The sequence below is a fragment of the Molothrus aeneus genome, chromosome 1 (genome assembly GCF_037042795.1).
Source record: "Molothrus aeneus isolate 106 chromosome 1, BPBGC_Maene_1.0, whole genome shotgun sequence".
NCBI lineage: Eukaryota > Metazoa > Chordata > Aves > Passeriformes > Icteridae > Molothrus > Molothrus aeneus.
This window is the reverse complement of record NC_089646.1, coordinates 103,229,419-103,253,531: the sequence shown is the minus strand read 5'-3', so window position 1 is coordinate 103,253,531 and position 24,113 is coordinate 103,229,419. Positions and strand designations below refer to the sequence as shown.

Here is a 24,113-nt window from a genome sequence, read left to right as displayed (position 1 = left end):
CCATAGTCCATCCACAGTACCTCAAACCACCATATAGGACTGCAGGAGATCTCAGCATTGCCTCAGGCATGTCACAAACCCTCAATAGGAAACATTATTAAAAATAATGATTTGATTTCTGGTTCTGAAGAATCTTGACCATTATTGCTCTGGTATAAAAAAGGGGAATGTATTTCTTTATCTTGTCCTTAATTCCTGTGAAGATGTAAATGTGAAACTTGTAAATGGGTTTTCTGATCTGAACTGACAGAGCTGTTCTGGTGTAAGGAAAGAAACCTGCACCAAGACTTGCCAGTGTGACTGCCAAACTGAAGCCTCGACTCAATGTCCAATTTATATGCCATGAAGAACTATTTATCAGGAGCTATCATTTTTGCAGATACAAATTGTTGTACAGATGAAGCACATAATCTCACCAACTGCCTAAATCTGCTCTGGGAAGAAATAAGTCTAAGCTGTTAAATCCTTCTTTTGATCTAGTATATGGATTTAGAAGCTCATTAAATGTTTTTTAAATTTGCTTGAGCACAGAAACACCATTATTTGCCATTTGGGATGAGACACCCTTAAAAAACTTCAGGGGCATAAATATTAAGGCCTTCCAATTAGCCTTAAAAATGTTAGTGAGATGTATTCACTCTTTCTGTATGTGTAATGGTCACTATTGCTGTGGTCACTGGCTATGCCCATTCTTGCCTGGTGTGCAAAGCCCTTACCATAAAGGCTCAGAGTAGTCAGTTCTCTCAGGATTGAAGCTGGGATTCCAGTTGTAGCAAGTAAGGCTGCCTCCCCTGCTGGTGTCTGTGTTGGCAATGCTGCCCACAAGTAACACACTGATGGTTTGTTTTCCAGGCTGGTTTATGTTGAGAAGCCAGACAAAGACCAACAACAAATGAGAAGAGACGGAGACAAAAGATGGTTGGTAGAAACAGGCAGGTGCTCTTTATTTCATGTGGCACAGCATTAGGCAGACAACCCAAGAAACAGTTTCTAACAAAAACCAAAGCTATAACTTCCAGGAACCATCCCCCAAACAAGGGTCTACTACCAACAGTGGCACTGAGATGTCCTTGCCTGTCCACTCTCATCTCCTCATAGTTTATATGCGCTTAGGCGGTATCTTAGTGGTGAGTGTCCTTTCCAAGGAGACTAACTTTCTACAATGCAATATCTTTAGACAGCGTACATACTGTGAAGGATCACCAGAGTACAATCTCTTCAAGCCATGCTAAAATATAATGCTAACTCTGGAGAGAAGGCTGTGCGATGGCCTCGTGTCTCTCTGAGGTAATACAATGCTGTTTCCTAGCTGACAACATGAGGGGCACCTGAAGGAGGATCGGTATGGCTTCAGAGTCTATTTTTAAACTCCTGATGCAGTAGCGAGGACCTGGTGTGCCACCGGCCAGGACGGGGTGAGGACCTCCTCCAGCCCCGACCGCCGCTGGGCACCAGCAGCACCAGAGAGCTGAGCCTACTGTCACTTAGGGGGATGAGAACAGAGATGGTCTTGGGCTAGGAGGAGGAGGAGGAGGAGGAGGAGGAGGAAGAGGAGAGGGCCATCAAAGATCACAACTGACCTTCAGCTTTGTTCGGTCATTAGGAGAGAGGTAACAATGACGGGGGGGCAGGGAGGGGTAACATCGTTAGCACTCCAGATTTAAAGGCATGAAGAATGGCTGGTGGAAGGAAGATGTTTTGGAGACTAAGGGCAAAGCTTTAAAAGCCTTGGGATATTACTTTTAATTATTATCTACAGGTTATTCTCTCTATATATACTATTTTTCTTTCTAAATTATGAAAATAAACATTTATTAACAAGTCACTGGGTCAAATCCTGCTCTCCACTGAAGGCAAATCCATTGACTTCAATGGGAGGGAGCCCCGTGTAAACAATGAAGGGCAAATTTGGCCCTTTATGTCCTGAAAAGTCTGCTTGTACCCATTACCTTTCAATCCTGCAAGGAAATACAGATTGAAGGGTGAACCAATCCTTACAAATTTCTCTTAAACTACCAGGGAAGTGTCAGTGAGATGTGGCAAAGGAGCAAAAAAAAAGAAAGGAACTAATAAGTAATACTGCTTTAAAGAGAATTTTATCCATGTTTCAGAGCCAAAGTACAAAAAAGAGAATGGATCTGGATCAAGCGCTACTGGCCTTTACTTTCTAAGCAACAACAAAATTCTTCATTTAGCTTCGGTGAAATGTTACACAACCAGAGAAAACAGAAGGAACCAAACAGTCCTTTTCCTTTGCAAACATCATATGCCTAAAGGTGAACACTGTCATCCCTTTGGATTCTCTGCTAACTCCCACTGTCTGCACAGTGCAGTGTCAGCCACTGAAAACAAAACACATCTACTGTGCACGAGTGAAACCTCTGGTGTCTTACAAACATAACATTTTGATGTTTTGAATACTAAAGACCACTAGGTGCTTTTAGACACAGAACAATACGATTTGAGATGCATTTACCACTTTTATTTCACTATGCAGAAACATACATTCACCATGTGTTGTGATGCAGCTGACAGTGTAATGGATGCTATCCCTTCTGTGGGTATTAGAGCTGGACACTAGAGAGTTTTCAGTGGACGTTCTGTACAGGTTAAGGCTTGACTCAGAACTAGATAGTAAATGCTGACCAGATTCTCAAACAGATTTTTTTTTTCTTCTGAGAACAAAAGGGAAATCAATAGAAAACCATCATGGTTATTTCAGATTAATAATTTTCTAAAGCTGCAAACTAAGTAAAATACAGATTTTTTTTTTTCTCCAAAATAACTACATATAATTTACAAGGTTAGGATCTGTGAAGGGTGACTGGAAGCTGACTCTGAACAATGCTGACAAAAATCATTAAAGTTAATATACTAAAATCATTACTACCTCATAAGGTATTCAGTCAGGTATACAAAGCACACTTTGTAAGCATTTATATGTTTTGATAAGAGTAAAGATTCATCATCGTTTATCGGGCAGTAATAAAACCAGATGAAACAAATATAAGATTCAAGTTGTTTACTGAATAAACTGTGTTATTGGCACATCTAATGTGTGGTAAAACATTATACACAGTACCTATACAGCTTCTAGCATTTTCGGGGTAATCTTCATTTACAATATCCGTAAACAAAAGGCTTGCCACCTAACAAATTTTGATTTGTTTAGACTTTCAGAAACTGTGAAAGGCATGAACTGTTTATGTGTTACATGAGATCACTCTTTATATTGTTTATGAACGTGCAGGTAAAGCTGAAAACTTAGACATTTTAAGAAAATTAAAAATGCTGCTTTTCTGTAATTTTATTGTTGCTTCATGCAATATTGTTTAACTGCTGCTGATTCAGATTGCTTTCTATGGGAAGGTATCTCTGCCAGTTTCTTTATTAACGGTCAAGATCAATTCTTCTGTACTGAAATTTTCCATAGTCAGATACAAGTCAGGAACTGAGACTCCGTATAGGTTCTCGTATTCCTACTGGTATGCATGTCTGGATTCATATGCATTCTAGGTTATTCCTGCAGAAAAGAGAACTGAGTTAATTATTCAAAGCAACTACACTCTTGCAAAAGAGATTCTGTCAATTTGTTCATACAAGAAAAGCTGTTTGAAAATGGCATATCCCACTATAAGCAACTTGGACCAAATCCAAAGTCCACTGACGCCAATGGAAAAAATTAGTGACATCAATAGACTTTTAAGCAAGCCACATTGAGCTGTCTCTGAAACAATTAGCAGAATACCACAAGAATCACAGCTACTCACTCCTTAGTGACTGGTTCCATCTTCCAAATAAATAACTGACACTGAAATTCAGTTTTCTTTAGGGTCTGTATATCCAAAAGCAGGAGAGCCAAAGAGCTTCAAAAGGTGCTGTGCATTATACTCTGTTACTTACACCAAGTGCTAGGGAATACATATTGTTTTAAGAATAAAATGCTGCTATCGATTCAACAAATCTGACAAGCAGCTTTTTCTTCCCCTTCTGCATACAGCATTCAAAGCAATTTGTGCAATGGTGCTGGCATTAAGAGCTTTTGCGTAGCAGGTTAGTATGCATGACATGTTTCTGCACACAGAATAAATACAGAAATATTGAGACGTCTGTTTAGCCAGCCACTACTGGGGAGCATGCCTTTGCTGAGGAAAAGCTAGACGCAAGAAAAGCTGCATTATCATCTCATCCTGATAAACAATGCTGCTTTAAAACATTAAATGTTCTTTCAAGTACAAGAAAGCCAAGACACCCAAATACCGACAAACTAATTCACTGCATTTAAAAGCAAGTTGGACCATATCTTTGCAAGTCAGGAACTGAAGCATAACTTTCAACATATCTGCACAAGACATTTAAAAAGCAGCTGTAGGTTTTTTCCCTTGGCATTTTTAAACAAAAATGCACACCTTTAAGAACAAATTGTTTTTGTTCTTAAATGACACAAAAGCGGACAACAGATTTTTTATGACTTCAGAAGTAGAAAATTAGACTATAACAAAGCATGGACAATGAGGACTTTTCAGAGAGCCAACGAAAGCAAATGAGTAGTTTCTCTTTCTCCAGATGGCACTGTTTAATGAAGACAGATGTCTAGAGTTGAATGTGGTTTACTTTCAAATATCAGAACTGATAACCAGCAACTTGAAAATGCCAGTGAGAGAAAGTGAAGAGTTAAAGGTGAAATATGGTAGGAGAACAACATCTGCAACATGCCAGCCCAGTAAATGCCTAGGAAAATCATCTGGTCCTCTTACCTGTGGTCAATCCTCCCCATCTTCTGGTGTGATTTCTGTCTCTTTATGTACCACTACTTTGGTCACTGACATGTCAGGGTGCTGCTCTTTGGCTTCTTTAATTGCCTGAGCCAGCGCCTATCCCAAGGAAACCACAGAAGGGCAGAAACAAAAAGGAGGTGGAACATGCATGATCAATAGCAAGGTGGAGAGATTCATGACATATTACACAATTTACAAATGAGGAAAATGATTAAAATATGAAATATACCATCACTGATTTAACTACTATTCCAGTTTAATATAAGGCATGCCAGTATGGATAATATCTGTCAAAGCAATGTTTAGAAATGTTCTCTTTTGCAGTCTTCAGGGTAGCTTTTTTAGCAATTTGTAGCTTTTACCTGATCATGATCAATATCTGCATCTCCTGTGATGACTATCCGTTTTTCAATTCTCGTCTCTGAGATGCCTCCTTTCACAGTCTAGATGGGAGGGACGAAAATGCATGTCAGTAACTCACTTTAGAGTGCTGCTACTCATCCCCAGAATGATCAGTGCAGGAACCCTCTCATGCCTGGACCAAAAGAGCTCAAAGAGGGGACAACTTGGACTGCAAGTGAGCAGCTCTGGAGTTGGCCTGAAGGCTCTGAATGGACTAATGACCTCCAGATGTCCTTCCAACACAGGTAATTTTATAATTTGAGTTAATCTGCACATGCATCAAAAGAGCTGTTTGTGTGTCAAAAATGCCAAACTTTTCCCATGAAAAACAGAATGAGAGTACAGACAGCCCCATATTCAGACCTATTTAAGTCCAACTGCATGCTTCAGAATGGCATATGGGGTGGCATGGCCTTTGTATGGCTCATCTACTAATGAGGGAACTTCACTGCAGAAAGATGAAATCCTGTACTCAGTGAATATTGGTAGGAGAGCTGTCACAAGACTAAGAGAATTTCTATTTAGGGAGGAACTGTTATTTAAATGCTACCTTAGAACCTGGAAGACACAGCATGGTTTGTCTGTGCAGATGAACTTTTGGTCTGGCTGTGGGCAAGTTCCTCAGGGTACCACCCAGAAAGAGAGTCAAGGTGTTGGAGCTGACTGAATGTCCTGTTATGGCTACAGGATATGGATTCACTATGTGCTTTCAACACCATGCAGTGCTAATCTCAGGGCTGAAAGGCATAGTCATGTCAATGGAGCCTCATGTTCAGACAAGTTACTCCTTCCAGGAATATGCCAATATGGTTATACTCTTTCCAGTTCCAGGTAGCATTTGCAGCTAAATCAAGTGTTTCTGTACAGCAAGGTTTTGTGCTTGCATAGACATACCTTAAGGGTTTAGGATTCATGTCAAGTCATTGGATGATGTGTTAATCAATCTCAGCATAGCCAAAGACAAGTGAATAAAGACAAGTATTTATGGTAAATTTACAACAGTTTGTCAAGAGAGTATCAGAATGTTCCCTTTCTGAAATAAATCCTAGAACCAAAGCTAAGATAGCATACACCCTGGTGAAAAAGGAGCTCCCTGTTTTCTGAGGACTCACTTTGGTGATATGTGTAGTAGTTGTAGTGCTGGTGGTTTCAGATGTGATCGTTTGTGCACTCATCAATACACCTGGTTCAGAGTCAGCACCACAATCCACCTAGAAACCAGAAGAGAAAAGCAGTCATCAAAAAAATGATCCTGGGCACAGGGAATCGAGAACTGGACTGTTAAACTTCCCTATTTCTCCTGTTCTTCATAAAGTGACTATCTTATGGTATGGAAAAACTGCTATTAGGGCAACCAAGTGTGAGTATTTCTCTGTGTATCTGGAGGCTGTCCTTCCCCTCTGGAAGCACAGATGAGAAGATGACACTTTTAAATCTGCAGTTTCATCAATGTTCTGGAAAGGCCCTACACCAGGACGTGAGAGTGACCCTCAGGTAAGTTATTCTTATGTACATCCTCCTCATACTAATATTTAATACTTGAGCAACTTAGAAAAGTTCACTCTAAAGCATACACTTAAAGATGGGTGAAGAAATGGGTTCCTTAAAGGAACATTAAGTTAAACCATGTCTTTTTCAGAATTTCTTACCTGAGAAGACTCATATGTAATGGTTTTTGTTTCTGTATGGACTACTGGCACTTCCTTTGTTGAAATTTCAAGGGTTTCCCCACCAGCCGGAACACTGCTGAAACTTATAGTCTCAGTCTTCACAACTGGTGACTGCATGAACCAAAAAAGAAGGAATTGGAACATTTAGCAGAGGTTATGGATTTCTCAGAATATTTTTTTTTTGTTTGGTGCAAAGAAAGAATAGCTAAAAAATGTTCTGCATTAAAAAAAAAAAAGATAAAATTCTCTTAATTACAGTGGTACAGTCATGTATATAATGCTGGCAACATTTACAAAAACAAAGTCCAAAATGCTCTAAATGCTACAAGAGGCAATGGCCACAACTTGAAAATCAGGAGGTTCCCTGAGAACATCAGGAAACACTTCTTCACTGTAAGAGTGACTGAACACTGGCACAGGTTGCCCAAGGATATTGTGGAATGTTCTTCCTTGAAGATACTCAGAAGAAGCTCTCTGGACATAGTCTTGAGCAGCAATTCACTCTGGATGGCTCTGTCTGATCAGAGGACTGCAGCAGATGACCTCCAGAGGGTCCTTCCAGCCTGAACTGTTCTGAGAATCTGTGGTTCTACATTTTCTTAGAATGACAAGAGAATGAATTCTGTCCAGGCTTAGCCTTTTTATCTCTGGGGAAAAAACCCTGCACAAAACAGCTCTTGAAATTCTACTAATGGGGCTAAGATAAGGAACCTGGTCTGTTTAAGACACAGAACATTTATTTATAATTGCATCAAGCATGGAAAAAGCAATCTGTTTCCTGTCTTTGGGAACATGTGAACTTTGCCAACGTCGATGGACTTTCCCAAACAGAATGCCAGCTGATCTTGTTATTTGTTGCATAAAATGCCATGAAATTTGGTATTTCTCTGCAACATGAAAAGCAGTTACAAGTAAAACATGCATGGCATTTTGCTAATGATGGAAACCAGCAGCAAGCCTTGCAGGTGACATGCAAGGAGGAAATAAGAGGAGAAAAAACCTGCTTTCTGTAAAAGTACAATCATACAAGCTGAGCACACTTTACTTTCAATGACAGGAATTAACTTAGCCTACTATTAGCCTACATTCACAATTCAGCACAGACATGACCAATTTAACAACAAGTTACCTCAAAATGAGGTTTTCTTTCCAAAGACTCTGAAAGTTGGACTGTTGTTCTGTGCTCCTCCGCCTGCTCACACGAAGCAGCGGCAGCGACTCCTTCCTGTTTGGTTAGGGCTTTCCCAGCCTCCTCCCTTTTTTCCTCCTTGGCCCCCTCAGTCCCAGCAGAGCCCTCCTTCCCTTTCACGCCGGCAGCCACCGCCGACGCTGCCTCAGCCTGGGCATCCAGCGTAAGTCCGGCCACTTTAGCAGGATCCCCGCCTGCATGCACCTCCATCCCATGTCTCTCCTTGACAACTACAGTCTCCTGTACAACCTTCTGCACTGTATCCTGATCCGGCTGAACTGCTTGCTTCATGTCACTGGAAGTTATCTCCTGAGACGTCGTCGTGTCTATTCTCTGCAGGGAAGGAAGAAAAAAACCCTCAGCATCAGAAGCAGGCAACACTATTTGCAGTAGCGCCCAAGCTTAATGTACTGTGAACATAAATTTAAAAAAAAATGGGCATTATATTTTGCCAAGTTATTTCTCCCACGTTGCATGGATTTTTGTTCTCAGGATGTTATCAGTATAGTGGAAATGGAAAACAAAGCAAGAAGCAAAATTTTTAAAAGTGAAGAGAAATTTTGATCTTGGTGTTCTTCTCATTAGTATTGTGTGAGTTTTACAAAGGCAAAATACAGCACCCCACAAAATGACCAAAATAAAATGAAATAAAAGAAAAGTTGGTTGTAGCCTTTTTTTTTTTCTTTTTGGTGAAGCTTCTGTTGTGGTCCATTGAATCAAAAGAAAACACACATGAATACATGCATTAGTTGTACAGTTCCATATTGTGCAAAAAACCACAAAATAAGAGAAAAGCAAAAGTAATTGGTGCATGGTTATGACATCAATGGAGGGAATCAAGCAGCCACCTGAACCCAGGTATGGGAAGTAGAAGTAACCCCTCCTATGAACTCAGTTGGTTTTCTGGCGGACTCTATTAAAGTGAAGATATCTGAACCATCCAAGGCTTTTTCACTGGTGGACTGTTTAGTCTAAATAGACAAAGAAATGTAGAGTCATACACAGAAAAAAGGCAGACCCATATGCACAGACATATTAATTGCCAAAACCAGAGGCAGAGAAGGAGGAAAAGGAGAAAAGGTTGCAGGGGCACGGAAAGGTTGGAAACAGGAAAAGAATGGGAAAATAAATCAGAGCGAATTCATAATGGCTGTAGTAAGCAATAGTTACAAAGCGTAGTTGTTAGCATTGGCATTTTGCTGGTTCAAGCAAACCTTTTTTTTTTTTCCTTTTATTAACAAGCCACAGCAGCAATACTGAATTTCAGTACATAAACTAGAAAGGTTGAAAGCCTTATATAATGCCTGCTTCAGACTGTGAGACGGATTCAAAGTATGAGAGAAAAAAAATAAGCCGGGTTGGCTGCTGTCAACATAAAGCCAGGCAGCAAGAGAACTCAAAGCTAGGGTGGTGTGAAGGGATTGCCTAAAAGAAGTCATGCTTTTATCTTTAAATCGTGGCGTGAAGTCAAAGCCACTTGTTACCACTACTCTTGATGCAGACGACTCAGTAACATAGTGAGCAGTAGCAATGGTAAATGGCTGTTCTCTGGAATCTCTCCACTCAGACAGGCTCTTATCTGTCCGGGCAAACGCCCCTGCTTTTACACCTTCTCCGCCAAGATGCTTTTCTGCTTTGCCAAGCTGTAAGCTTTCCAGTGTACCAAGTAACTGCAAATCCTGGTCCATCCTTAGTGTCTTTTTCAAACTCTCCTCTTCAGGACTCTGCAATAGGGATTCTGCTTCCTTTATGGGTGTCAGAGAGTCAGACAGCTTTCTTCTTGTGCTCTGCACATCAGATCCCCGCCTGGCTTTCTCATCAGTGACAGGCTTGAGGACTTCATACTTGGTCACTATTGGAACGATTTTCACAGATTCTTGAACTTCCCTTTCCAGTTTTTGCAAAGCTTCTCCTGAAGGCTGTACTGTTTTCTCGCCCTCTTTAGCTTTACTTGTCATGGTTACAATTTTTCCAGATACGGTATCATAGGACTTTCCTAGGGTGAACATTTTCTGCTTATTCTCCTCATTGGATTGTATTTCACTTTCCAAGTCCTCAAAGCTCTGCATTAGAACGGTACTGGATTTTAATATCTCAGGTGCAAAGGCAGTTTTACTGCTCACAGTCACTACTTTGTATGCCAGATTTTTTTCCGATTCACCATCAACTACCTCAGAGGGTATTTTGTCTATAATAACCCAATCCTCAGTGCCCTATATTTGAGATATAAAAGCTAAATTAGAATATCTGCAGGTTTATCTGTACTTCAGGAGAACTAAATTATGAAGACTTCTAAGAAATCATGTTGCTTCTTCTGAAAGCATATAATAACTTCTAGCATTGTACCTCTTAGAGCAGTTATCAAGCAAATAAACAGAATCACCTTAGGAAAAATATGATTTCTTTGCATATTCTCTCTCTTCAGAGGTCCATATAACATGGACCCAAAAATATTACTTTTGCCACACTATTTCTGTATTTGTTTGAAGCAAAACAGCATGTCAGCACGTAATTATAATGGTGATTGGAATAAACTTGGGGTTAAAAATCACATATTGCAGTGGTTAACAAAGCTACAGTCAAAAACAAATTACAAAAATAGGGCAAATAAGCTCATTCAACTGTACCCTAGTTGTTACAAACATGCTGTTAATGACGTTTTAGAATAGCACTCTTCTGTATGTAGCCTGCACTGAATTTCCTTGTTCTCATTAGAACATCAACGCCCTTCAGGATTGTTTAAATGGAGAAGCACAACACAGCAAACTGTATAAACTAAGCATACTACTAAAAATTCTGAATGAAACTTAATTGCAGCATCTTTTTTCCTCGTCATGCAGATGTGCTATGTGATTTGCTTTGACTATGCAATCAGCATCCAGTTATTTGACTTTAAGACTGTAACTTCTGTATTTAACTAAGCAAATGATGTAGTTTAAAATCAAATGAGTTAAAAATAACCTCTAGGGATGATGGGATACTTTTCTGGATAATGATTTGATGAGAAGTAACCAAAGTGCCAGCAGATTCTCCTTCCTGCAGCTTCTTCTCTATCACACTTGGCTAATAGAAAAACCAATAAAAATATAAAGTTCACCATCACTCAACATAATCTAAATTCAGTTGACAATATAAAGGAAATGCATTCTCGTGACAGAAGTGCCTCATTCCCCGTAACGTTCTCAGTGAGGTTTATGCTGGAAATGCATGCAAACTGCAAACAACATCCAAACTGCACCGTGCAAGTAGATTTCTAACTGGCAAAGAAATCAGTCTCCATTAGGAAGCCATAAGCTCTGGAAAGGACCCATTCCTCAGAATTTGGTCTCCAGATTATATCTCTGCCTGGAACTTATTAAATAATAACAATAAAAAAATATGAAAAGGGAGGGCTTGGAAATGAAAAAAGATAATAAAATAATAAATCATTGCCATCCTTTCTGACTGCATTTCAATGAAGTATTGTTTGTTTTTACCTGCATTTCAAGGAATGTAGTACCTCCCTTCTGCAAAATTATGAGTTTTTCTGATTTTTCTGTTTCTTCTTTGGTCTAATGTCAGGGGAATAAATGATTTTAGTAAATGGAGGGTATATATACTATACTTCACAGTAGCTCATATTTCTCTACAAATTATTAATCTCATGGAAAATTAGGAAACAGAACTAAAGGGAATCATTTTGCAGCACAGAGGTTTTCAATGAGAAGTGAAATCAGTGTCTCTCTGTGGAGAGGAGACATGAGTATACAAATGGTATGCACAAGTGTAGCACAAAACCCACCAAACCGAGTAAGACCCAGGTGTGGATGCACTGTGTTTGCTTCATTTCATATGATTTATTTAACTGGGGCTGATGCCAGCTCACACAGCTTCCACCAATAGCCCAGAACAGGCCCCTACACCTTCACTCTGGGCAAGGCTCTCTCCTGAGTTTGCAGCCCTCTCTGCTGAAGCAGGCAGAAGGTGTGCCCAGCCATGATTTCAGCTCTCTCTTTTTCCCTGCTGGTATTAGAAGTCTTAGAAGCACTTTTCCTACAGAGGGAGCTAACTGCTGTTCTATTATCCTGTAGTGTGTACTGGAATTTCCTCACTTTTATCCCATCAGTGCTTTCCCAGTGCTACGGGAATAATAAGAGTATCTCTATCTTAGACAAATGGGAAAATGTTAAATGTAGGCAAGACTCAATTTCCCAAGGCTTTTGAGCCCACCTTCTGGGCTGGCCACTGTTGTCATTTGGCCATAAGCCCCTGCAGAGCAAAATGGGTTTCTTGCCAAACCCTTTCTAGTGACTTCAGTAAATACTATACTCAATAGATACACCAATGGAAGTCCTATAGCTGGCATGATAAAAGGGTACATATACTCAAGAGGAAAGACAGAAATTTAAAGAGAAATATGAAAATAGAAAGGGATAAATGGTTCAACTCCCTGACTGCAAGGAGATGCACAACTCCTTTATTCCTAAAATGCTGGTTTCATCCAATTCAGGTCAGATTAAACATTGTCAAGGACTTTGTCAATATAATGGCTTTCACGTTCTACAGCTATCTGGCTGTAGATGTATCATAGATATTTAAACCTATAATTTTCATTACTAAGGAAAACCAAATTATTTCCCCATCTGTTCTAAGAAACCAAGCAGTGACCAGTGGCTTAAAGTCACACTGACCAAACACTCAGGTGCCATGTGCTTGAAGATCATATTTTGAAAAGACATCTTTTCTCTTCTGTTCTTGTTTTATTATAAGGAGGAGCTACAGGTAACAGCACTAAACATATTTTTAAAGTGGATAAGGTGTAACTTCTTTGACTAGCAGAAGGCACTACACTATCTTGACTTCCTCTGCATTTCTTAGTAGACATCAAGATGCTGATTTTGACCTATGGATGGCTCCAGCTTTTTCCTGAAAAAATTCCCTCTCATCAGGACATGTGAACTGAAACCATCTCACTTACTGGGACCAAAGGAATGGCCAGGTGCTATCTACTGCAAAAGTCATTTCAGAGTTAGGCTCTGATAGCTCAAGTCTGCTCTTAATTTTCCACAGAAATACCTTCATTTGGATGAGGTTCTGTGAAACAGATGTATTACTTAGATGCATGTATAATTCTTACCCTTTTCCTTTCCAAATGAATGGTTAAATTCAGATGTATTTAATCAGGGTGAAGCCTACATAGCTGTGCAATACTTTAATACTGTTTGTATGTTTTAATTAAAACTGTTTATTACATTCCTAAAGTAATAAAGATATTAAACAAACAGGTAGGTGCTAAGTTTGCTTCCCCTGCAATCCTCTGATTCAGGCTCAGCTAGCCACTCTTTCCAAGAGTTCCTTACATCTTTATTATGATAAATGCATCTTGTTCATTGTACTTACAATTTTAATTCTTAGAATGATAAAACTTTATTTTTAACTACAACCAAACCAACCTGTTAGTAGGGTCTGTTATGATTCCTGAACGTGGCAGTAGGAGCAACACCAAAACTCCTCTGTGCTCCCCTCAAAAGGGAAGATTTGAGCACAGAGCCTGCTTTTTACATATTTTAATCCAATTTGAATGCCACAGTAATGCACATCTGGTGCCAGCATCAGCCACTACCTATAATGTGGGAGAGGAGGAGGTGAGACCCCTTTCCTTGGCAATGTTCCTTTCCCTGTGAGGAGAAGCTGACACTTGCTACCTGCATGCCTCCAGGGATGCCCTTCCCCAGAGTTATGGGTTTGCAAGACCAACCTCTGAGGTGAGAAAGCAGAACACTCCTTCAATTTACACTTTCCAGACAATTTTTACTGAGTTCCCTAGAACATTATATCAGGGCTGTGGGCACAGGAAAAAATCTCATGACCTTTTATTGGTTTCTAATGCTAAAACCGAGAGGAAACCATAAAGATAATTCCTGTGAGACAGAAACCAGATATCCATTAATAATAGAATAAAAAAATAACTCTCAGGCAGACCACACAAGCTTATTTCTTTTTGCTCCACTGGACTTAAGCCAAGACACTAAACTATGTATTTTATTGCAACACAAATGTTGCCTTGCTACCCCTACATGTCCTTATCCACCTACAGATCAAGTAAACACCAGCTTTTAAACTGGCAAGTTTCTCACAAGCGCTTCAAGAGTGCACAGTGAGCAAGATTTTTTTCACACACACACACTGCAGGAAAATGGAGATACTTAGCAATCTGCATTGGGTCTTCCAGCAGACTGCAGCAACCATCAGGTTCCATATGGAACTGGCCAAGAAGGTCTAATTATTGTCATTATTACTTCCCTGTTTTCAGAGACAGAGTTCTGCCCTTTGTTCTGTATTTTTCTTTCAAGCTTGGCACCATAGCTCCCACCTGTCTCACTACACCACTTCTCCCATCCAGTCACCATTGTTTAAATTTCCTCTCCATCACTTTCATGGTTTCTTTATGCATGGCTGGACTTCCTCAAGCTCACTGAACCTGCAACAACGCCTGTATTTTGCACAGGCGTTGGGTCTCAGAGAGACCCAGTTCTGCCACATGGCTTCCAGTGAATTTAATTCTCTATATATACATATATTTATATATGTATACATTTATGGTATCTGCTCTTCCTCCCATATTTGCTGCTAGAGCCTGTGTCCTGAGAAAAGGGAGGGCCTGCAAGCAGGGATTGGCCTCTAACTACGGCCTCTAATCTAAGGAGAGCTGCTATAAGTAAAATTGCATAGACAAATACATAATGAAGCCTTTCAGCTCACGCTGACCTCTTCAGGCACTAGTGGTTCAATCATAGGAGCATCCTCCTGCCTTGCTGCAAGCCGAACGGGAGATGTGGAAAGCCTCTTCTCCCACTCATTAGACACAGTCGTTTCTGTGGAGGTTTCCAAGAAGGTGCGTTTCAACTCGCTTATATTGGTCTGATGTTTCATCAGATCTTCCTGGGTTTTGTCTAGATCCTAGACAGTTTTAAAAGAATAGAGCAGTTTGTGATACATCCTAAGCCAACCACACTTTAGAGCCAAAACACACAACTTGGTTAGTATAGAGGGAAGTAACAGCTCAGGGAGCCGGGGAGCACAGCACCAACACAACACTCTGTGAAAATGTGGCATTTTGAAAGAGAACAGCATAGCATATCTCGTACAAGTGAGTCTAAATACACTCTTAAAGAGCCTATCCATATCACTATAATTTGCACCTGATAAAGAGGCTCCAAACAAACATACATATGCGCGTGGAGGCACACACATAGAGGCACACGCATATATCGATACTGATAGTACAAGTTAGAGGAGTCATCATAATCTGAGAGAAAAAAATTATCTATTAGCAGGTGGGAGTACACAGTTCATGCATCATAGTGCAGATCCACAGTTTACCACTAAAACTAACACACATGTACGTACATGCACTGGTATATACCAATACCAACCTCTAACATAAGATTACTATGTTTGACATACACATTTTCACCCTGTATTCGCTTAATCAGACTATTCTGAAAGAAGTGAAAAAGAAAGGGAAAAGTAAGGGACACAGTATTGAAAGGATACAAAATGCTGTTTCTACACATTTCTTCACAGAGAACCGACAGTAACATGCTGAAAGAGGTGAACACCTCCAACATTGATACCTGAGCAACATCTAGACCTTTTGTTTCTGTACCTGTGCCTTTAGATCTCCGTCCTCCTCTTGATCCGACTGCCAGCATGAGAAAGATTGGAAAACAACACCTTACCCACTTGCATGAATGAAGGCTTTATGAACATTGGTGAGAGGTACACACTAGGTTAAAATCCCATTTTCTCCTCATTAAGGGTTTAAGGAGAAGGAGTAGACACACTGGCTTTGCACAGTTTTCCTAACTCAGAGCAAACGTCCACTTCTCAAATTTGTGTTTTGTTATCAAAGGGGTGGTAAACATCTTCCTTTTACAAATACTGCTACACTCCACATTCATAAATTTCTATTTATGGAGCAGCAGATGCACCTTCTCACCAAGGTCGCAGCTAGTCTAGGATGGAACAGCAACATCTAATGCTTTGGAATTCTGTAAACCCAGAATTTACACACAGGATATAATCTGGGCCACAAGCAAAGCTTTGCATAAACTCACCATGGGCAAACAACTTGCAACACTTTCTACAGAAAGATGCACATTTTATCTGATTAAAATTCTATTTCCCTAACCATAGTCCCTTTCTGTATTTCTGTAATTTTATTTTATATCTAGCCTGTATATATTCTTTCAGGCCCTATCATCTGGAATGGCACACACAACCCATCCACTTTGGTGCACATTTTCAAAAGCAACACCATAAGGACTGCCCCAGCAGCCCTGTTTCCAAGGGTGCAATTTTCAGGTGGCAGATATACCACACATTTTGAAAATCAGGTATCCATATCCAACTGATATGTGCTATATCTTCTCCTCTAAATAAAGATAGCAACTAGGAATATTAACATGCATTTTTGAGTAACAAACTGAACATTTAAAATGTCACAATTTTATTATTGTTTTACTTTCTATAGTGCTCAAGGCCTATGAGTGGAAGAAGCACTTCAAAACATTTTGTACTTCTGACTCATCTCAACAGACTTTATGTTGTTGCACTGTTTGAATTCTTTTAATGCCCATGCTGCTATTTTATTGTTAATTTTTCATATAGTCCTAATTAGACAAATGACTCATGGGAAAATCTGTTGATTACTTTACAACTCCATTCAAATTTATTCTATTTACAGCCAAGGCTGAATCGTCCTGACGTGTCATACAGAAAATTTTTCCTTGAAGATAATTTTAACAGTCTCAAATATTAATGAGATCCTCCTGAAAACCTAGAGTAGTGTTTGTGGTAAGACTCTGTCTTCTAGCAGATGTCAGATGAAATTCAGCTCATGTTTGCAGCTGCAATCATATTAATTATGAAAGCATTATATGCACTTCAGTGCATATAATAAAATTCAACATAAGGTTGAATTTGCCTGCACAGTCTATGTACCCTGTTGTGGATATCAGGTTTCTTAGTGTAAGGAAAATATAAACATTTTACATTTCTCCTCTGAAAAGAATACCTGGACTAGTAGTGGCCATATGTGAAGATTACATACGAAGGCCGTATGTGAAATTACATTAAAGAAAAGACTTAGGTATTTTAAATGTGAGAATATTCAGTAAATTTGAAAACAGCTTTTCATTGTTTTTTCCCCACTCTCCCACTCAGGCTTCAGAGTCTAAGAGCAAACAAGCAAACAAAAACCCCCAGGGCACAATCTGGCCAGCAGAACCCTCCGGGTGGGCAGCACTGGCGCGGGTGACACTGCCACTGCCCCCCCAGCCACACAACGCAGAGGCCTTGCAGCTTCCAAACCAAACTCAGGAATAAGAGGAGCCCACAGGGAACACCGGAAACTCAGCTCTCCTGGCAAAGCTGTCCCGCTTGCAGGCACGCACATGCACATGCGCGCAGGGAGGGACCCTCAGCTGCCGTAGCAGACATGTGGTCTAGCCCCCAGGGTCGGGAAGAGACAAGGCCAAACGCTCTCCCCTGCCATAGCTGGGTGATGGCGACTGTACAAACCTCGGTGGCAGTGGTCTCACCATCAGCCGCAGTATCCGTCTGCTCACTGTCAGTCTATTGGGTTAGACAAGTACCCGGGTCCCGAGAGGAAGGCAGGAATAAAGAATAAACCCAGCTCATCAGTACACGCGGCTCACGCGGGGAACTGTTAAACTCAACATCCCTGTGAACTGCATTAGCATTGCTTTTCAAACAACGCACATGTCAAAGAAGCAAAATAAAAATGCTATATTAGTAAACAGAACAGACTCAGAGGAAGACTCGAGGCGTACTGTACACAGTATATGGCTTTACTGGAACAAATTTATAAGCCAAACAAAGCATTACTGGAAAACTGTTATTTGAATAGCAGATTTTTTTTTTTCCTTAAGAAAACCAGATAGCTTAAAAAAAAGGGGGAAAAAAGAGACTAATATTTTCTAATTGAACTTTTCCTCCCATAATGAATTTTACAGAAAATTATTGAGCTAATTTTTTGTTCTAGCCAATATAAGTAGTGGTTAAATTTTATCTGGAGGGGAAAAAGATAATTTAAAAAAACAACAACAACAAAAAAGCTACTTTAACAGTCATCTGACTTTCAGCCCCTCATTTGTACAGAGGTTATTCTTGTCTCTACATTTATACACCATGAGGCTGTCTGCATTACCAAGGAGTTCAAATAATCATACCCCCAGCCCATCTACTGTCTGTGGAGTAATGGTAAGGCTCAGATCCCACTCGGTTCCAATAAAGAGCAGCTGATAATTGTTAATGATAGTAAAAAGAAAGAAAACTGCCATTAAAAGAAGAAAAAAATACTTCTCATTCCATTTAAGAGTATGGATGAAAGCAGGAGAAAAACAAAAGTAACTCCCCCCACCCCCCAAACACTTACTAGGTATGAGTGATAAAAATGAAACAAAGCACAGCATTGAACAGACTGATCTATCCCTGCTTTGCATGAAGAACATTTTAGTGGAGAACACAAGTGTCAAGATTAAGAGAGAAGGGAGTGGAGGTTACTACAGACTAAGAAGAGAGCTCAAAAAACTACTCTGATGTCAGGTAAGCATATGGAAAACTAGTAAGTAAAGTGCACCCTACTGCCCCAGACTGGCACATCCAAGTTGTTTTGGTAGCAGTGACAACTCTGGTTTCCATTAGCGATTTTCTGTGGTCCTTAGATAGTAACCCCAGCAGGCAATTTAAAGCCAAGACAACACATATCATCCTCCAATCCCATCAATACGAACAAGAACAAAAGAACAACCTACTGGTGGATGGAGTATCAGTCTCAGCTTTGAATTTCCTCCATTTTTTGGTAATTTTCTGACAACTCCATTGTTTCAAATGACAATGTTTTGATTTGTTTTCATAGCTTTGTATTTTATTCTTTGAAGAGTTTGTATTGTTTGTGTGACAGAAGAATAAACAAGCATTTTGCCTTACTTGCTAAGTGCATGAATGGAAGTGACATGAAATTTTTCAAGTCATGACCACTCTTGAGACAGACCACATTTATTTTTAAATGGAAGTGTAATGTCAAAGCAGTCTATTAGGCTGGTCCAATTGCTTTCACTAAAGTGCTAGAAAATTGTTTCTTTATTAACAAAGGATCTCATGTCTTTATAACACTATAGGCAATTGTAAAGAGATGGCAATAGAAAAAAAAGTATGCATTGTCACTCCTGTTTACAAAAATAAAAAGAAACAAAGAGGCATTAATGCATCTAGGCATTTAAAAAGAATTAAAAATTGTGTCAAGGCACTGTAACAAAGTCTGGCATATAGGGTTCATTTTAAGAACGTGAAGTCAATAGAAAATTAGCTGCTAAGGTAAAAACACAGAAGCTAGTGAATTCCAAGGGGTGAGATTCTGTCTTTGACTGCATGGACTAACTTCAGATGCATAGCTCAAGGGAGAACAAGCTAACAATATAAGGTATTAGTTCAGGATACTGGCTGTAGTCTTCTGCATCTCCGTGTGCAATCTTTTGAGAACTGTGGGGGGCGGGAAACATTCCTATTTCTTTTACCACGAGCGGAATGAAATCCTAAATAAAGCATAAAGCTTGCTTTATTGCAACATACATATCTGCTAATCAGCCAATCAACAGCCATGGAGTCAAAGTCAGCAATACTGAGTTACTTGAAATAAAGATCTGGGGTTATCACAGAGCAGGGAATGGTGAGTTAAGGCTGAGTAAGGCAGGTCTCCTCTGGAGTGAAGAGTAAGGAAGGCCAGGCTCAGCTCCAAGATGGGCTGAGGTAGAGCTGAGGTGGGGTTGGCAGGCAGGCGAGGGCTGGAGCAGGACAGAGGCAGCTTCTCCTGACGTGCTGTGGCTGCACCTCTTCTACCTTGCGATCGTAATTGCTGTGATTTGTTTTGCCAATGTAATGCAGACATGCCCGAGTTTAAAACATATTCACTTTCATGCAATATTTTGAACAAGAAATACCCCGTGGATTAGGCACAAGTCTGTGTTATCTGCCAGGAAGCACTGCCAGAGTAATCACCCTCATAAAAGAGCGATACTAAAAAGCCTATTTTAGATGTTTTTATGCTCAATACTTCCTAACTTTGCTAACAAAAAGAAGCCCTCATTTCTGAAAGAGGAACAGACTAATGTATTACATAAACACTGCCTCATTATTGCCTCTAGAGCTGGAAATATATTAATGCTGTTACTGCTATTAGATTAATCCAAGTGCAGAGCTAATGCAAACTGAGACCTAAATGCTGTCTCAAAATAAGGACAAGAAATAAGACAGTAGCATTTTGGATGCCTTTTATCAGAAATCATACATTATTTTTTAGTTGTAAGGCATCACAGAGCCAAAAGCATTTAAAGACAATGTTTTTACAAGACAAATTAATGTGACTTTTGGCTTTCCATAAAAAGGAAATTAAATCCTGCACCAAGTCTCACAAAACCAACAGCAGCAGATGACAATGTTCAAGTTGGTTATTGAAGAGAGCTACTGCAATGGACTATTGACAAGTGGCCAAGGTGGCTTTTTACATGGCCAGCTGGTCTGTGACCATCTGATCTGGGCTTTTTTCTTTATATACAAAGCAAAACTGAACTTCTGTATCTGAAGCTGAAGAAGAAAACAGAAAATCAAGGAAAACCTGAACTCATTATTTTATTCTTCAACAAAGAATAATCAGGCTCCAGCAAAAACTGAGATGCCAGTTTCTCTGTTACTTAAGCAGATTCCTTTCCTATTTCTGGATTTACCATCACATCCACAGTACCCAGAACCACTGCAGACTCCTGCTGCAGCTGGTTCATCTGCCCATGATGACCCTGGTGGCTTAAGGCATCAGTTTTGGCAGTACTAATGTAACACTGCAAATGTCAAGGCAGCCCACATGGCATGCTCCTGCAACAGCTGCAGAACAGCTGTCCCAATCTGACCCCTCACTGATAAGTTGGATTTAACCATGGGAAAACAATTCAATCTGTAGCAGAGATGGGATCAAGGCTGAAAATCGAGATCCAGGTTTTGCTGGACCAGAAAGCCTTTTCTGGGGTTCAGCTACAGCTGATAGCCTTTTGCAAAAAGCTGAGTCTATCTGGACTTTGAACATACTGAAGTTGGTGAGGGTGCTCATCATTGTTAGGCAGCTAGTCATATACATAAATGTAGACACATATTCATATATTTGGATGTTCAGTAATTATACAGAAATATACTTAATACCCCCTATTTAGATAACTATCCTAACCCTGAAACTATTCTAAATTGATAGAGGGAAGAAAAAGGTCTTGTCATATAGTGCAAGTCACGTTGAACCAACTGACACAGTTCAAGCCAAGCCTCTTCTACACAGTGTTGTGCCTAACCCTGGGCTCCGAGCTGTACTCTCAGCATGAGAAAAAAATAAAAAAGAAGAAAAAAAATAAAAACTAAAACAAAAACAACAACCCCCAAACAAAAAAAAAATCCCTTCTAACATATCAGCACAGACAGAAATGAGGCTCTGAAAGTAGGACCACTATTGCAGCAATCTAACACTGGTTAGGACTGAAGCACTGAACACGAAAAAGAGTGTGTTCGATGCCGAGGTACACACCTCTTCCTCTGAACTGTCACTCAGGTCATTGGCAAGTGAGGCACTCAAGGAGGCCGCCTTGGGCTCCAGGTAGCAGAGGCACATAGCCAGAGGAAAGGAGAGAGTGAGGGCGTATGGCACTGAGAAAGAGGCAGAGAGCAGAAAGAAAAAAATGAAGAGGAAGCAAGGCACGAGGGAGGGGGAGCGGATGGGGAGGTAGTGCTGCACACTGGCAGGCAGGAGGTTGGTTTCGGAGAGGTTAGGGAGCGACAGGTAGCCATCATCATCCAGGAGGGAAGGAAATGACTCTGGAAGTTGCAAGGAGAAGGAAAACAGTGTTCCGCCTTTGCCGGCTTTTTGCTTGTAGCCAAAAGCCACGTCTTGCTCGGCGGAGCAAACTCGCCCCTTTCTGTCAGAGTCTGGCTCCGACTCGCTGTGTTTTGGAGCGCTCTCTTTGGGGGCCTCACAGCCTAAGGACTTTGTTCGAGTGCTCTCCTTGCATCTCCTGCGAAGCTTTGTTGAAGATACATGGGGGCCAGGCTGAGAGGATGGTGAGGAGTGGTGGGAGTCAGTGCCAAGCAAAGATGGCTGGTGACAGAGAAAGGGCAGCAAACAAGGCGCAAAAGCAAAAGGACAAAAAGAAAACTGTAATTAGTTAATTTTCTTCCGTGATGATAAATAATATATATTATATATTTAAAATTATAAACAGTATTTTAACACCACAGCTTTCCACTGAATTGAATGGTGCATGTTCCCATGCCACACACCACAGGTATTAGCGAAACACGCTTCCAGCTTACAAAAGGCAACTTCTTGATTCAACATTTGTCTAGTCCTCTGTAGCACAGGATTTACATAAAAGCCTCCATGGCCACATGGGGAGTTTCAGGTGTTGCCAATTTCCACTTACTGCAAAATTGGTTTCTGATAATAAAGCTTTCAAACAAGAAGTATATGGAGAGCAACAAAGAAGGAAACATATTTCTAATACCAGCACTACTTGTGACAGCATTCTTGCAGTCAGGAGGAGACTTGGCGGGGGCCAAACACTTCCCATCTATGCCTTGGACAACCTCAGCAGTAATAAGTAAAGCTCCAAGGACTTTAAATTCCTCAGTTGCAGTATATTGAAAAAAATCTAGGCCATAAACCAAATTAAAACACATTGTTTGGTGGGGGGAGCAGAAATCCATTCATCAATGCACCTGATGGAAAAAAAACCTGCTCAACAGATATCCCAGCAACTGGTTCCTCAGCATGGCTCCCATCACTGGCCCCTACTGGGCATCCCCAGAGCCCTGCCCTCACCTCTGCTCACTGTGAGCCCAAGCAGGCAGTGCTGGGGGCTCAGCGCCTCCCAGCCATGCACCCTGCCAGCCCCTCCATGCTGCCATCTCTTCAGCCGTACATTGAAAGAAGGGAGCTGAGACTTGAGGCTCAGCTGATCCCATAATCTCTCACTGGGGATCTGAAGGGGGGGCTGGCTAGAGAGAGGTCTTTGCCCCACACAGCCACATTTTCTCATAACCAAAATATAACCCTTTACCCATAGTGAAGAGGCAAAAGTGCCCCGGATGCTGTTCCTACAAGTTTTACCACAATGCCAAGAATACTGGCTACCAACAAGCAGGATTTGCTTTGATATGCCACTTGTAGGGCATTCAACTGGCCTTTCAGGTCATTTGAGGTCAAAAAATTGGTAGGAGGAGGGAGGTGATTCAGTGGAAATGGTGACTGTCATTTCACATGCTCCATGCAAGCAGAAAGCACTGCTCTTTAGAAGGACAAAAACCACGGTCATCACCAAAATGTATACCCAGTACATCACATCTGCCACAATGCTGATGGATCAGAGATGTTTTGGCCAAAATCCCCCAAGTGCATGTAGCTGAAGTGGCCCACTGGATCCATGACCAAACCCTAAGTGCCTAAGCAGCTGCATCCATACTACATCTCCCCAGGGAGCTATAACAGCCATTTCACTTTCACTCTAGGCTCCCAAAAGCAAAATTACGTAAAAGCCACAACAGCATCTGCCTCCAGTTCAAGCTGGTGTTGAACTGGAGCCAAAAGCATATCCAAGTTTTAGACACAGATTGCTACTAAGCCTGAACTCTACCAGGTATATTAATGGTAGGAATGCCAAGTAATTACATGGAAGAACCCCTTTTCTTCCTGTTTCATATTTCCCTTTCTCTCTTCTCTAGCAATTTATCAATTCAAGGAATCTGTATTCCCAAACTAAGCAATCAGAACCAAGCCTAGCTTCAAACCACTTACAAATATCTTTATGGGTTTAATGTAGTAAGATCAAGTCAAAACTTAATGCTCATGGACTCACAGGTTTTTGTGTGAGCTAAATACACACATAAATACAACTTCTCTTTAGTCTAAAGACAAAAATCCAAAGTAAATGTGTTTTTTTCTAATTCAGACTATTCACTTGCTGACATCTCTACAGTGTT

At 40.5% G+C, this 24,113-nt stretch overlaps 2 protein-coding genes across 24 annotated transcripts in view; both read right to left on the bottom strand.

The window, feature by feature from the left end:
* Positions 1-916: 916 nt before the first annotated feature.
* The window catches only part of EPB41L3 (erythrocyte membrane protein band 4.1 like 3), a 97,170-nt gene continuing 73,973 nt past the window's right edge, over positions 917-24,113 (bottom strand). For 5 of the 23 annotated variants that reach the window (XM_066561810.1, XM_066561844.1, XM_066561825.1 and 2 more), the window contains exons 13-25: positions 21,667-22,233; positions 17,604-17,657; positions 15,688-15,723; positions 15,455-15,520; positions 14,787-14,978; positions 11,516-11,590; positions 8,888-9,010; positions 7,980-8,372; positions 6,830-6,961; positions 6,293-6,391; positions 5,141-5,221; positions 4,758-4,874; positions 917-3,523 (exon numbers count right to left, since the gene is read on the bottom strand). In XM_066561810.1, the coding sequence (XP_066417907.1) occupies positions 4,764-4,874; positions 5,141-5,221; positions 6,293-6,391; positions 6,830-6,961; positions 7,980-8,372; positions 8,888-9,010; positions 11,516-11,590; positions 14,787-14,978; positions 15,455-15,520; positions 15,688-15,723; positions 17,604-17,657; positions 21,667-22,233 (1,929 nt within the window). In that variant the 3' untranslated portion in view covers positions 917-3,523; positions 4,758-4,763. The remainder of the gene's footprint in view (positions 3,524-4,757; positions 4,875-5,140; positions 5,222-6,292; positions 6,392-6,829; positions 6,962-7,979; positions 8,373-8,887; positions 9,011-11,515; positions 11,591-14,786; positions 14,979-15,454; positions 15,521-15,687; positions 15,724-17,603; positions 17,658-21,666; positions 22,234-24,113) is intronic. The other 18 variants (XM_066561899.1, XM_066561906.1, XM_066561866.1 and 15 more) reach the window with 14 other exon arrangements.
* On the bottom strand, positions 9,018-10,984 carry LOC136564173 (uncharacterized). Its single transcript, XM_066562002.1, has one exon. The coding sequence runs from the start codon at positions 10,106-10,108 to the stop codon at positions 9,206-9,208; it is 903 nt and encodes a 300-aa protein (XP_066418099.1). The 5' UTR covers positions 10,109-10,984; the 3' UTR covers positions 9,018-9,205.